The 15,303-nt window shown below is 45.5% G+C and overlaps 1 protein-coding gene across 14 annotated transcripts in view; it reads right to left on the minus strand.

Moving 5' to 3' along the window:
* TACC1 (transforming acidic coiled-coil containing protein 1) overlaps nt 1-15,303 on the minus strand; it is a 109,267-nt gene that overhangs the window by 73,140 nt on the left and 20,824 nt on the right. Inside the window, exon 1 of one of the 14 annotated variants that reach the window (XM_047772431.1) lies at nt 14,149-14,340. The exons of 9 other annotated variants lie outside the window; for them this stretch is intronic. In XM_047772431.1, the coding sequence (XP_047628387.1) occupies nt 14,149-14,225 (77 nt within the window). In that variant the 5' untranslated portion in view covers nt 14,226-14,340. Of the gene's footprint in view, nt 1-14,148; nt 14,346-15,303 lie in introns of those variants that run through there. 4 more of the 14 variants (XM_047772434.1, XM_047772437.1, XM_047772430.1 and 1 more) reach the window with 4 other exon arrangements.

A 15,303-nucleotide genomic window follows, 5' to 3' on the forward strand; every position in this document is an offset into this window, starting at 1 on the left:
ATCCAACTGCAGCGGCTCAGGTCGATTTGGAGGTATGGGTTCCATCCCTGGCTGTGCAGAGTGAGTTAAAGGATCCTTCAGTGGGTTTAAAGGATCCAGTGTTGTGATGTAGTTCACAGCCGAGGCTCAGATTCAGTCCCTGGCCCAGGAACATCCATGTGCAACGGATGTGGCCATTAAAAAGCAAAAAAAAAAGTTGCTTGGAGGCTCTGGAAACGACTGGTAGTTGTTTCCTCTCAGCCAGGTTCACCTGAATCCCTGCTCCACCATTTACTAGCTCTGCAGCCTTTCTTTCTCCACTTTTTAGGCCTCGGCTTGCTCGTCTGTGAAATGGAGATAATAACACCTACCTCATAGGGTCGATGACAGGAACAGATGAGAGAACGCCCAGGCCTAAGGTTCTCCAACTCTCCTAACTTTCCTGTCTGTGGATATGTGCATTTTCATTTGGAAAAAGTCTGGGATTCCCCATCGTGGCTCAGCAGAAGTGAATCTGACTTCGATCCCTGGCCTAGCTCAGTGGGTTAAGGATCTGGTGCTGCCGTGAGCTGTAGTGTAGGTCACAGATGCGGCTCAGATCTCGTGTTGCTGTAACTGTGGCGTAGGCCGGTGGCTACAGCTCTCATTGGACCCCTAGCCTGGGAACTTCCATATGCCTCAGCTATGGCACTGAAAAGACCAAAAAAAAAAAGAAAAAGTCTGTAAAAGTTCTATGCTATCAAAGGCTCTAATCCAAAGATGTTTTCAGAGCTATTACTTTAAAGTGAGCCATCTTTGTAAGATTCCTGGGAACTTTTTTTCTTGTCCAGTGACATCCCACACTGTCAGGCTTTTATGGAGACATGCCAGGCGCAACAAATGTATGGGGTATATTAGAAACAGAACTATCCCGCTTCCAGAAAATAGATATGACTTTAAAGTTTCTATGTAATACCCCTAAACTTAAGTAAGCCAAATAAAATTTATTTTGCCTACAATGGTTATTAATAACATTCACAGCAGACATACCGTAAGATTGGTTAAGGTGAAACTATTCTAGGTACAGGCAAAAAAAAAAAAAAAAGATATTCAAAGCATTAGCTGTGGCTCCAATTCAATCCCTAGCCTGGGAACTTCCTTATGCTGTGGGTGTGGCCATAAATTTTTTTTTTTAATTATTGGAGTATAGTTTCTTTACAATGTTGTGTTAGTTTCAGGTGTACAGTAAAATGATTCTGTGACACATATACATATACATATATCCATTCTTTTTCAGATTATTTTCCCATATAGGTTATTACAGAATACTGAACATTGCTTTTTGTTTTTTTGGGGTTTTTTTAGGGCCACTCCTTAGGCATATAGAAGTTCCCAGGCTAGGAGTTCCCGTCGTGGCGCAGTGGTTAACGAATCCGACTAGGAACCATGAGGTTGCGGGTTTGGTCCCTGCCCTTGCTCAGTGGGTTAACAATCCGGCATTGCCGTGAGCTGTGGTGTAGGTTGCAGACGCGGCTCGGATCCCGAGTTGCTGTGGCTCTGGTGTAGGCCGGTGGCTACAGCTCTGATTCAACCCCTAGCCTGGGAACCTCCATATGCCGCAGGAGCGGCCCAAGAAATAGCAACAACAACAACAACAACAACAACAGTAACAACAACAAAAGACAAAAAAAAAAAAAGAAGTTCCCAGGCTAGAGGTCCAATCAGAGCTGCAGCTGCCGGCCTATGCCACAGTCACAGCAATGCCAGACCCTAGCTGTGTCTGTGACCCACACCACAGCTCAAGGCAATGCTGGATCCTTAACCCACTGAGCGAGGCCAGGGATCGAACCAGCATCCTCATGGATACAAGTTGGATTCATTACCACGGAGCCATGATGGGAGCTCCTGAGCACTGAATTTTTTAAGATAGTATTACAGATCTGTGGGAAGAGAAAGGATTAGTTAGTACTCAATACTGGTCCTGGAGTAACTGGTTAGCTATTTTGGAAAACAAACAAAACAATGTTAGAGCCCTATCTTACAATAGTGACTCCAGAAATTTCAGATCTGGTAAATGGTTTCTTATAAAGAAAAGGACATCATGAAACAACCAGAAGAAAAAAATTATCTCATGCGGGATAGGGAAGAGCTTACTAAAGCACAAAGGCAGAGGAAGAAACACCAAAGGAAAATGGGAAGAGCTGATTTATATTAAAAAGTAACGTGACTACTAAATGTAATATGTTCTGGAACAGAAAAAGGGTATCAGGTAAAAACTAAGGAAATCTAAATAAAGTATGGATTGTAGTTAATAATAATATATCAATGATGTTTCATTACCTGGAACAAAAGTATCAACTTAATAAAAGATAATGAATAATAAATATACTTTAATAAGAAGCAAAAATGCTCGTGAGTTTATGGGGACTCAGTATATCTGCTGAAATTTTCTGTCAATCTGAAATTGTTCTAAAATTTTTTTTCCCCGTCTTTTGTCTCTTTAGGGCCACACCCACGGCATATGGAGGTGCCCAGGCTAGGGGTCTAATCAGAGCTGTGGCTGCCACCTACACCACAGCCACAGCAATGCCAGATCCGAGCCGCGTTTGCGACCTACACCACAGCTCGTGGCAACGCCGGATCCTTAACCCACTGAGTGAGGTCAGGGATCGAACCTGCAACCTCATGGTTCCTAGCTGGATTCATTTCTGCTGCGCCATGATGGGAACTCCTGTTCTAAAATTTTAAATTAATTTAAAAAATACCTCTCCTTGGAGTTCACGTTGCGGCTCAGTGGTTAACGAATCCGACTAGGAACCATGAGGTTGCGGGTTCGGTCCCTGCCCTTGCTCAGTGGGTTAACAATCCGGCATTGCCATGAGCTGTGGTGTAGGCTGCAGACTCGCTCGGATCCCAAGTTGCTGTGGCTGTGGCGTGGGCCAGCAGCTGCAGCTCCGATTCAACCCCTAGCCTGGGAACCTCCATGTGCTGCAGGAACGACCCAAGAAATGGCAAAAAGACAAAAAAAAAAAAACCCTCCCCTTCAAAACAAAACAGAAACGGTGGACAAGGGTAAATAGACTTTATGAGACAACAATGAGCACGTAGGTCTCTGGATTCAAGCCATTTAGGCTTAAACCTCAATTTTGTCATTCCAGCTGTGACACCCTGGACCCGTTAATCTTTCTGTACCTGCTTCCTCATGCGTAAAATGGAATTTAAAAAAAAATTTTTTTTTTAGGATTGCACCTGTGGCATGTTTAAGTTCCCAGGCAAGGGGTCGAATCAGAGCTGCAGCTTAGGACACAGCCACAGCAACAGCTACACGGGATCAGAGCCACACCTGTGACCTACACTGCAGCTCGTGGCAACGATGGATCCTTAACCCACTGAGCAAGGCCAAAGATCGAACCCTTATCCTCAAAGGACAATGTCGGATCCTTAACTGGTTGAGCCACAACGGGAACTCCTAAAATGGAAATTTAAAACTGCACCTACCTCATAGGGTTATTTTAAGAATCTTATGAGTTAACACCCATGAGAGACTAACTTTTTCTAGCATGTAGTATAAGTGCTTGGTAAATGGTAGCTGGCTTCATCGTATAAAGAATTCTCACAAATAAATACAGAAAAATTAGTATCTCAGTCCAAAATTGGCAAAGTGAAACAAATAAGAAATTAAGGCATTACAAATGGGTAATAAACATAGAGGGAAAAGTTTACCCTCACAAATAAAGAATTAAAAAATCAAAACAAGATTTCATTTTTTTTTCTCTTACCAAACTGGAAAAGATTGAAAATAATAGTGCCCAGCCTTGGAAAAGATGCTATGGGAATATGGAAAGGACACTGCTGAGGAGGCAGGAAATATAATTTGGGATGACATATGGGGGAATAATTTGACAATGTATGGTAATATATAACAAAATAAACTTTAGAATGTTTGCACTTCTTGACCCTATAATTAAAATTCTAGGAATGTATCCTAAATTATTGATCAGAGATGTACAAAGAATTATGAGAATATTTATTAAATTTATTAATATGTATTATTTATGTGAGCAGAAACTGTAACCAACATGAATTCAGCCATCTGGGAAACAATTACCATTAACCAAACAATAAAATGATTTTTTTTCTTTTTTTTTTTTTAGGGCCACACCTGCAGCACATGGAAGTTCCTGGGCTAGGAGTCACATCAGAGCTGCGTCTTCGACCTATGCCACAGCTCATGGCAATGCTGGATCCTAACCTACTGATCGAGGCCAGGGATTGAATTCACATCCTCATGGATACTAGTTGGATTCTTAACCTGCTGAGCCACAAAAGGAACTCCTAAAATGATATTTTTGAAACCAGCATCATGATGCAGAGAAATATTTATACTGTTAAATGAAAAAATCAGAATGCAAAACATATATAGTATAACTCCATTTTTTGTTTTGTTTTGTTTTGTGTACCTTATCTGTGGCATGCAGAAGTTCCCAACCCAGGGATAGAACTTACATCACAGCAGTGACAATACTGGATCCTTAACCATTAGACCATCAAGGAAATCTAGAATAATCCCACTTTTGAAAATTCTATCTACTGGGGGAAAAAAAGACTAATAAAATGTGCCAACATATTAAAGTCATCTTTGGGTGATAAGATTATGAGTGGGGTTTTTTTTATAGTTTTCTGGGTTTTCTAAATTTTCAGATTAAAAAAACATACTTTATGATTATCATAGAAAATGTATTTGTTGTAGAAAATCTGGGAAACAAGAAAAAATGAAAAGAAGAAAATGTGTGTTTTTGTTTTTGTTTTAATTTTTATAGCTGCACCCTCGGCATATGGAAACTCCCAGGCTAGGGACTGAATCCAAGCCACAGCTGCAGTCCATGCAGCAGCTATGGCAACGCACTGGATCCTTAACCCACTGGCCTGGACTGGGGTTGGAACCTGTGCCACCGCAGTGACCCAAGCCACTGCAGTTGGGTTCTTAACTCACCTCACCACAGCAGGAACTCCGAAAAAAATGTTTATGTGTTACTGAATTGCTAATATACAAAAATGAAGACAAAGTAATAGGTTGAACAAGGAAAATCGGGCACCCTGGATGTGCTGCCTGGGTGGGTGATGAGGTGCTGGGGAGAATCACGGGTACTCCCATGTGATTGAGCCCCTCGATGACAATACTTCTCCCCAGTTCAGTTCAGGGCTTGGTGAACCCTCGGCTGAAAGCCTCCATCTACAGCTCCCACACCTCACGTGGCCCTTCTCCACCTCTCCACACTCACCACTTCCCAATCCCCTTGTCCCCGCCACTCTCCCCACCCCCAAACCTTCCCACTGCCTAGACATGACAGATCCTGACACACCAGGCCATGCTCTGCCATGCTTTCCTCCCCTGGCCTGCACCCCCCTTGCCTGGCTGCTCACACATCCTGCAGGTCTCCTTCCAGGTTGAAGCCGTGACTCAGGTTCAATCCCTGCCCTGGAAACTTCCATATGCTGCAGGTGCAGCCATAAATAAAAACAAACCACCACCACCAACAAAAAACCCTCAAGGCAAACCAGCAACAACAAACAAAACATAACAAGTGTTAGTAAGGATGTGGAGAAACTGGAACCCTAATCCACTGCTGGTGGGGATGTAAAACAATAAAGTCCCGTGGGAAACAGTTTGCTGGTTCCTCAAAAAGTGAAACTTAAGAGTTACCACATGATCCAGCATTTCCACTCCTAGGCACACGCCTGAAAGAATTGAAAGCATGGACTCAAACAGATAACTTGCATACCAGGGTTCATCCCAACATTATCACAACAGCCAAAAGATGGAGGCCACCTGGGTGTCCATCAACAGAGGAAGGGCTACATGAACGGAGTCTGTCCACACGATGGAATATCATTCAGCCACAAAAAGGAATGAAATTCTGACAGATGCTACAGCATGGATGGACCCTCAGCACATGATGCTAAGTAAGGCAGACCCCAAAAGGGCAAATACTCTTGGATTCCACTTATATGAGGAATAGGCAGATAGAGACAGAAAGCAGAATAGAGGTTACCGGGGGCCAGCACAGGGGAGTCTGGGGAGTCATTGGTTAATGGGTAGAGTTTCTCTTTGGGATGATGAAGAAGTTCTGTAAATGGATAGTTGTGATGGTTGTACAACATTGTGAATGGACTTAAATGCCACCGAATTATACACTTGGAAAGATTAAAATAATTTTAAAAGATTAAAATTTTATTTTATGTATATTTTTTCACAATTAAAAATTGCCAAAAAAAAAAAAAAGCACGTCATAGTAGCCAAAATGCACTTCCTCAGAAGACGGATCTGCATGTCCCGTGACCATTCAAGATGCTACCAGTTCACTACCTGTGTGGTTAACAAATCCACGTACCCCGAAGCCCACTCTGGCTATCACCCAACTCAGTCTGTTAATCTACTTCAATAGCTCAGGACAGCAGCAGAAGAGCCCCTTCCCCCCGCTTTCTTCTTGATTTTTTTTTTTTTCCTTTTTTGGCTGCCCTGAGGCATATGGCATTCCTGGTCCAAGGATCAGATCCAAGCTGTAGTTGTGACCTACAATTCAGCTGCAGCAACATCAGATCCTTTGACTAGGGGTCAACCTGCATCCTGGTGCTGCAGAGATGCCACCGATCACATTGCACCACAGCAGGAACTCCTCTCTTCATGATTTTTGAACTTTTTTTTTTTTTGTCTTTTTAGGGCCACACCCGTGGCATATGGAGGTTCCCAGGCTAGGGGTCCAATCAGAGCTGTAGCTGCAACCCTACATCAGAGCCACAGTGACACAGGATCTGAGCCAAGTCTTCGACCTACACCGAAGCTCACGGCAACGCCAGATCCTTAACCCACTGAGCAAGGCGAGGGACTGAACCTTTGTCCTCATGGATACCAGTCAGATTCATTTCCCCTGAGCCACGATGGGACCTCCTCTTCTCAATTTTTAACAGTGAAACAAACATGTACCAACTGGAAGAAAGTTCAAAGTGGAGGTAGGAGCAGGGTACAGCCCCAAAGCTTACAAGAGAGAAGCAACTGTGGAGCAAAACTAGACCTGACTCCTCTTAGAGTCTCAAACCTTGATAAAGTAACCCTCTGACCTTTTAACAATGTGCAGAAAGGGATTTTCCTTCCCTTATTAACTCTTTTTACTGTATCAGCTACCCTCACAGTCTAGACATCGTGCTATCTAAACTCAACAGAGACATGCAAATAATCCCCTTGTCCTGTGATTCAAACCATTTCCTGTTGGGTTGACTTCACCAGATTTGGAGCCAGCCAACATCCCTAAAAATGATGTATTTCCACCATCTCTCCAGTCCCTGCTGCAACTTAAATACTGTACATCTTTTAATTTGTCTTCATACAGCTGGTTTTTCTAAGTCTTTCCCACAAACTTTTTCTAAGTCTTGCTCTTAGTTGTATGCTAAAACATTTCAGATGGATGTCTGAGAAAGTTTTACAGCAACTGGGGATGTAAATGTTCTTTTCTCTCTCTCTTTCCCTTCTTTTTAGGGTCACACCTATGGCATATAAAAATTCACAGGCTAGAGGTCACATTGGAGCTGCAACTGCACAGCCACAGCAACACAGGATCCAAGCCACATCTGCAACCTACACCACACCTTGTGGCAATGCCAGATCTTTAACCACTGAGTAAGGCCAGGGACCGAATCCACATCCTCACAGATGTTACGTCTGGTCTGGTTCTTAACCAACTGAGCCACCATAGGAATTCCTGAATATTCTTAATGACAATAAAAATTTTGTAGTGAGAAGGTGGTGAATAATATTATGAGTTTGGAAGCAGTGAGTTTAGAAATGCTGCTTCCTAAGTTTACTTGTTTCTTTTGTTTTTTTTGTGTTTTTTTTTTGGGGGGGGGCCTTTTGTCTTTTTAAGGCTGCACCCGTGGCATATGGAGGTTCCCACGCTAGGGGTCCAATTGGAGCTGTAGCTGCTGGCCTACACCACAGCCATAGCAGCACTGCTTCAGAACCACATCTGCGACCTACACCACAGCTCATGGCAATGCCGGATCCTCAACCCACTGAGCAAGGCCAGGGGATCAAACCCGCGTCCTCATGAAGACTGAGCCAAGAAAGGAACTCCAGTTTACTTGTTTTGAGTCCCATTTTCTTGTGTCTGAAACTTCAAAGCTATCAGCTTCCTCTTTACAACAAGGACATCAGTCCATCGAGAAGCTCAATTGTTGTTGACTCTGCAGTTCCTGAGAACACTGTAGGACTGCATCTAATTCAAGGGCATGGCAAAAACACTCTGGACCTCAGCAACGCCACATGAGTTTGCCACTGACCTATTTCATGATGATATATTCCAAACACAAACAAAGTCTGGCCTAGAAATTTAACTGACAAGCTCAACGAGCACTGGATGACTTCATTACACACCACACTCCATACTGAAAAATAGATTCTGCTTTATGTCATTCTTCAAACCTCTCCACCAATTATTTACTGCTCTTAGAAAACCCACCTTGGCCCCATTGCCAAAAATAATCAACTAAGGAGTTTCCATTGTGGCTCAGTGAGTTAAGGACCTGACATTGTCTCCGTGAGGATGTGGATTTGATCCCTGGCCTCACTCGGTGGGTTAAGGATCCAGCATTGCCACAAGCTGTGGCATAGGTTGCAGATGCAGATTGGATCTGGTGTTGCTGTGGCTGTGGCATAGGCCACAGCTGCAGCTGCAATTTGGCATAGGTTGCAGATGCAGATTGGATCTGGTGTTGCTGTGGCTGCGGCATAGGCCACAGCTGCAGCTGCAATTTGACTTCTGGCCCGGAAACTTCCATATGCTCCAGGTGTAGCCTTAAAAAGAAAAAATCAACTAAGGAGTCAGTGTTTTCAAACATGTCACCAAACTGCAATATCCCCCAATACAAGTTCATCCCCTGATTAGTGCGTCTTCCTGGAAAATGGATATTAACTGAAGCATATGTTTACTTAAACAAGTCACTGTCTTGCTCTTCAAGAGATCTTCCTGAATTATAACACAAGTCAACCCTCCCTCCAGAAGACTCGGCTTTGCTCAAAAATATACATCCCAGAGAACCTAGCAAGCATCTAGTTTATAGGTAAACACATGTGAATGTATTAATAACTCAGGTATGAAGCACTCCTTAAGGACCAGGCTCTGCATTAACAATAGATACTGTTTCACAAAGTAGGTATGATTGTTATTGACATTTTAAACATGTAGACAGGGAGTTCCCGTCATGGCTCAGTGGATAATGAAACCAACTAGCAACCATGAGGACACAGGTTCTATCCCTGACCTTGCTCAGAGGGTTAAGGATCTAGCATTGCCATGAGCTGTGGTGTAGGTTGCAGAAATGTCTTGGATCTGGCATTGCTGTGGCTGTGGTATAGCTGGCAGCTGTAGCTCTGATTCACCCCCTAGCCTGGGAACCTCCATATGCCTCCAGTGTGGCCCTGAAAAAAAAAAAAAAAGACATAAACATGAAGACATCTGCCCAGCTGAAGAGTTAAATGATTATTTTCCTAAGCTTCCTGAACTAAGCTGGCAAGCAATCCTGCTGGAATGCCAACCCAGGTCTGCCTGACGCCAAGGCTTCTGCTCCTAATCACTATGTCTTGTAGCCTCACTGAATGAATGAAGTGAAACGCCCCTTAGCCTTTTTTTTAAGGGCCACACCTGGGGCATATGGAAGTTCCCAGGCTAGGGTCGAATCACAGCTACAGCTGCCAGCCTACACCACAGCCACAGCAACTGGGGATCCAAGCAGAGTCTGCAACCTACATGGATACTAGTTGGATTTGTTTCCACTGCTCTTGGAAGGGAACTCCCTAACACCTCCTAGCTTTGACCAAAGCTAGCTCATTTCTTTTCTTGGGTTGGGGGAAGGTAGGCAACTAAAATTTTCAGTAATAATGAGTTTTATCTTCAAATCAAACCTTTCTCTGCATGCACATCTGACCTTGTTTCTATTTCACAATAGAGCGCTGGTAAGACAGATTTATGTAGTTAATTGTAGTACTTGATTAAGTTATTCTGAAGTAGAAGTTGTGAACACTCTGAAACATAATCTTTTCCTCCAAAGACACATGTCAGGAGTTCCCATCGTGGCTCAGTGGTTAACGAATCCGACTAGGAACGATGAGGTTTCGGATTTGATCCCTGGCCTCACTCAGTGGGTTAAGGATCCAGCATTACTCTGAGCTGTTGTGTAGGTCGCAGATGCAGCTGGGGATCTGGAGTTGCTATGGCTGTGGCATAGGCCAGCAGCTGCAGCTCCGACTTGATCCCTAGCCTAGGAATTTCCACATGCTACAGGTGAGGCCCTAAAAAAAAAGGAAAGTAAAAGAGAAAAGAAAAAGACACGTCAGTATCAATGCACTACTTGTAAGGTTTCCATGCATTTATTTCTTTTCTTAAAAAAGGAACAATAGAGTCAGAAAATGCAATGAAGTTCTCTGAGTTGGAGAACTTCCTTGAGGTCAGTGTTATCCAGGGCAGCCATATGTCCGGCAGGAAATCTGCAGCCGGGTGACATTAACAATGACCGTGGAGACCCTTGGGGCAGTACATCAGAACGAGGCGGGACTTGGATAAAAAGTATGCTTTATGCTTTTCATGTAGATTGCAGGCATCGAGGTTCATATTTCTAGTCTGTCACCTGGTGTATGCCCGGTGGTTTGGAGGGCTGACTCATTAAACGGAGCCTATGTATGTGATGAGGCCAAAGCTCCCAACACTGCTTACACATGTTATTTATTTTTTTAAAAATTTATTATAGTTGAAATTTCTATTATAGTTGATTTACAATGTTCTGTCAACTTCTGCTGTACAGCAAAGTGGCCCAGTTATACATACATATACACATTCTTTTTCTCACATTACCCTCTATCACATTCCATCAGAAGTGACTGGATATAGCTCCCTGCCCTGCACAGCAGGATCTCATTGCTTATCCACTCCAAATGCAATAGGAGTGCATCTACTAACCCCAAACCCCCAGTCCATTCCACTCCCTCCCCCTCCCCCTTGGCAACCACAAGTCTGGTCTGCAGGCCCATGAGTTTCTTTCTTTCCTATAGATAGGTTCGTTTCTGCCACATATTAGATTCCAAATATAAGTGGTATCATATGGTACTTGTCTCTTTCTGACTTACACATGTTTATATTCTTCTTCTTTTTCTTTTGTCGGTTTAGGGCCATACCTGTGGCATATGGTAGTTCCCAGGCTAGGGATTGAAAATCCTACACGGCAAGCCCCAAGTTCATTTCTACAGCATCCCATCAAAAACAATTCAAATATTCACTTTCCAGCTACACCATAAAACCAGCCACATGCTCACAAGGATTAAAGCCTACACTACAGCCACAGCAACGTGGGATCCAAGTCACATCCTTGACCTACACCACAACTTGTGACAACACGAGATCCTTTAACCCACTGAACAAGGCCAGGGATCAACCCACATCTTCATGGATAGTAGTCAGATTCATAACCCTCTGAGCCACAATTGGAACTCCAAGCCTAGGTACTTCCTTCGAGCCAGAATCAAACCAGCAACCTAAGGATGACAGTAGCTTATCACCTCTACAATCCTCCGCTGTACCAGGGAACCTATGCAAGAGCGCTGTTCTTAATGTACTCACTAAAGCAGGGTAGGGAAGCTCTGGGTGGTATTCCCAGGTTTAGACCAAGGATGGACTTTTACCTTGATTATTTTTAGGCAAGCTTTGCTAACTACATAAGGCACTTGCGGAACCTTATTGTAGAAAGAGATCCTCTATTTGTTGCCAAACCACAGGATAATTTGACAACTGAGAATCAATTTTTCACCCTAACAACTGAATCCTACATGGCAAGCCCCAAGTTCATTTCTACAGCATCCTATCAGGAAACGATTCAAATATTCACTTTCCAGCTACACCATAAAACCAGCCATATGCTCACAAGGATTAAAGACTGTCATGCTTAGCTGAAACAACTGAATTGTGCAGAGATAAAACTGTAACTTGTTATTCATATATACATAGTATTATCACATCACAAAATAGCCTGTGAAGTGGACACTGTCTTTATTCACATTTTATATACAAGGAAACAGACACAGAGAGGTTAAGGGACAGATAAAAGATCTCCAGCAATTAAGGAGCAGAGCCTGGAATTATACGCAGGGCCACCTGCCTTCGAAACTCTTAACTTTGGAGTTCCCATTGTGGCTCAGCAGTAATAAACCCAACTAGTATCCATGAGGACTCAAGTTCTATCCCTGGCTTTGATCAGTGGGTTAAGGATCTGGCATTGCCACGAGCTGCGGTATAGCTGCGACTTGGATCCCACATTGCTGTGGCTGTGGTGTCCACCAGTAGCTGCAGCTCCGATTCCCCGAACTCCTAGCCTGGGAACTTCCATATGCCGCAGGTGTGGCCCTAAAAGAAAGCAAAAAAAAAAAAAAAAAACCACAAACCTCTTAACTTCATCTCAGTTTTACACTGCCTCTTATGGCTGCTTTTTAAAAAGTTAAATTCAGAGTTCCCGTCGTGGCTCAGTGGTTAAGGAATCCAACTAGGAACAATAAGGTTAAGGGTTCAATCCCTGGCCTTGCTCAGTGGGTTAAGGATCCCACGTTGCCATGAGCTGTGGTGTAGGTTGCAGACACGGCTCGGATCCCGAGTGGCTGCAGCTGTGGCGTAGGCTGGTGGCTACAGCTCCGATTAGACCCCTAGCCTGGGAACCTCCATATGCAGCGGGAGCGGCCCTAGAAAAGGCAAAAAGACAAAAAAACAAAACAAAATAAAAAGTTAAATTCAATTTTGGCAATTTTTTTCTCGTTAGGTGTTAGTGTTGCTAATTCAGATTTCTCCCTTATTGGGGAAGAACTAAAGGGGAAAAATGGGGTGTGTTGTGCTGACTGAGATAAAAGTTTGTTTTCTAGGACAGCCTCTACTCTTTATGGGAAGTAGCTGCAGCAAGATCTTTCCAGCTGTGTGACCTTGGACATGTCACTTCTCTCTGTACTTTAGTTTCCTCATCAGTAAAATGAGGGCAATAACAGAAACTCAGTGTTCTTGGGGATTAAATAACATAGAGACTATTTAGAATAGTATCTGGCACATTATACATGCTCCATATTTCTCAGCTATTCTTGTGATTAATAAGATGCCTGAACTAAGTTTAGATTCATGATTATATGTAAACATCAGGAGGAACAATGAACGCATCTATCATTTGGATATTGGGGAAGTTACTTTGCCTTGAAAAGATAATCTGAAAGAAGCCCTCCCATGGCGCAGGCTGCTTATATGTGAGGGCCAAGGGCATCTTTCTCAAACTACAAAGCTTTGGCATTGGCTGAATTAAAATAGAGTATGGATTCCTTGACTTTACTTCACCTCCAAGACACAAATACACTTCAAACATTTTAAATTAAACACTTAAAGATTGTTTGGGTTCTCAAATAAATAGCGAAGCATCCTCTCTGATAAACAGCGAGGCCATCTTTCAAACCGCGCAACTTGGCTCTAAATCACGTTCTCTAAAAACCTCCCTTCGAAGCTTGTATTTCAGTACTTGGTGTCCCCAACTGTTGCTGTCCCAGAACAAAAGCCTAATTGCTGCTGCTACAATACAGCCCTTTCTCTGAGATCATCACGAAGCCCTCGGAGCAAACAAGAGAGGGAGTTCTTGTGAACAGCGAACACTGCATCAAATTCCTGAACTCCGAAGGCCAACACAGGAGCCAAGCCGACTTATCTTTGAGACTCGAGTCCCCTTCACATATCTGCCCTCCCTGCAAATGGCTCTGTCTCCGGAGTGTTTCTGAGCCCTTTGGGACACGTGTGTATTCCTTCTTGCAAGAGTCCGGAAAACCTCGGGGTCTCCTTGTCCCACCCGCGCAACGTGAAAGGGCGCGGGACAGCAGCCCCGCCAGGGCGCGATCTCTCCCGGTGAGGTTGTGGCCCTGCACGACCCAGGGCCTTGCAGAGCGAGCCTCGGGCCGAGTGTCCTACCAGGCCCACCCCTGCGCCCCTGCGCCCCCCCACCCCCAGCGAGAGCTGGGGCCCCACTTTCCCAGCTCTGGCGGGACCCAAACCTTGCGCTCCCGGCTGGCACGCAAAGCTCCGAACAGCGGCCCCGGGATCTGAGGGGCGGGAAGTATAGGGGTTCTGGACTCACGCGTTCTCATGGGGTCTCGGGGGCCTTTCCGTGGCCGGCTCCCGGCCCCTCGGGCTCTGAGAATGGGCGCCTCCCATGGCTCGGAGCGCGGCGCTCCGGCTGCGCCTGTCCTTGCTCCGCGGTTCGCCAGCCCGACCCGGACCCTGGCAGGAGGAGGCGGCGGGCGGAGGAGGAAGGGTGGGGCCGCGGGTGGGCGGGGGTGCCGGGAGCCCGGCCTCAGGGTCCCGGCCGCCGGGAGAGCGGGCGAAAGGGCGTTACTGGAGACGGCGCGATTCCTCCGCCAATCGCGGGGCTCGACCCACTCTGCTGCCCGGGACCCCAGCTCGGGGCCCCAGCGCCGCGATGCTGAGCCCGCGAGTCACGCCGCCAGGGAGCCCCCGGGGGCGGCGGAGGGCAACAGGTGGAGGGGGCGGGGGCCCAGGAGCCGTCGCTCTCCCTGCCCGCCCCGCCCGGGAAGCCAGGCTACGAGAGGCAGAGGCGCGGCCGGGAGGAGGCCAGGCGGGGCAGCCTTGCGGAGAAGCCTCGGGAGGGGGCGGTGTGTGCCGGCATCCCCGCCGCGGGGTGCCTTGAAGCCGGAGGGCCTCCCCTCGCCGCTACTCCCGCCGAGAGGCCTGCGCGGAGTTGTGCAGAAAACTGGGGGAATCCTTTTTGTGCCCCCAACTAGCCCCGACTAGACTGGGGACAAGTTATTTCACCCTCCCCTTCTTCTTAGGTAAAATAAGAGAGTGAGATCGTTCTTTATCTCTTAATGTCCCTTCTGGTTCTGACAACCAATGAATGCGTTCTCTTCCCGACTCTGTCTTAGGGAAAAAAAAAAAAAAACGCACCCTGTCCCTCCCGTTACACCTGTGATCCACTCCCGCCTACACATCACAGCTCCCTTTTCAGAGTAGTTCATCTCTTTCTCACCCATTCCAGCCTCTACTTTCCTCCCCTCCAACCATCTCTCCAGAATTTTATTTTTATTTTATTACTTTCCCTTTCTTGGCTGCCAGGTGGCATATGGAGTTCCTGGGCCAGGGATCAGATATGAGCCACAGTTGCCACATATGCCACAGCTGAGGCAATGCTGGATCCTTTAACTGACTGTGCTGAATGGGGTGGGGGAGGGGGAATCGAGCCTGTGTCCTAGAGCTGAAGAGAAGCACACAATCG

The sequence above is a fragment of the Phacochoerus africanus genome, chromosome 3, assembly GCF_016906955.1.
Source record: "Phacochoerus africanus isolate WHEZ1 chromosome 3, ROS_Pafr_v1, whole genome shotgun sequence".
Classification (NCBI taxonomy): domain Eukaryota; kingdom Metazoa; phylum Chordata; class Mammalia; order Artiodactyla; family Suidae; genus Phacochoerus; species Phacochoerus africanus.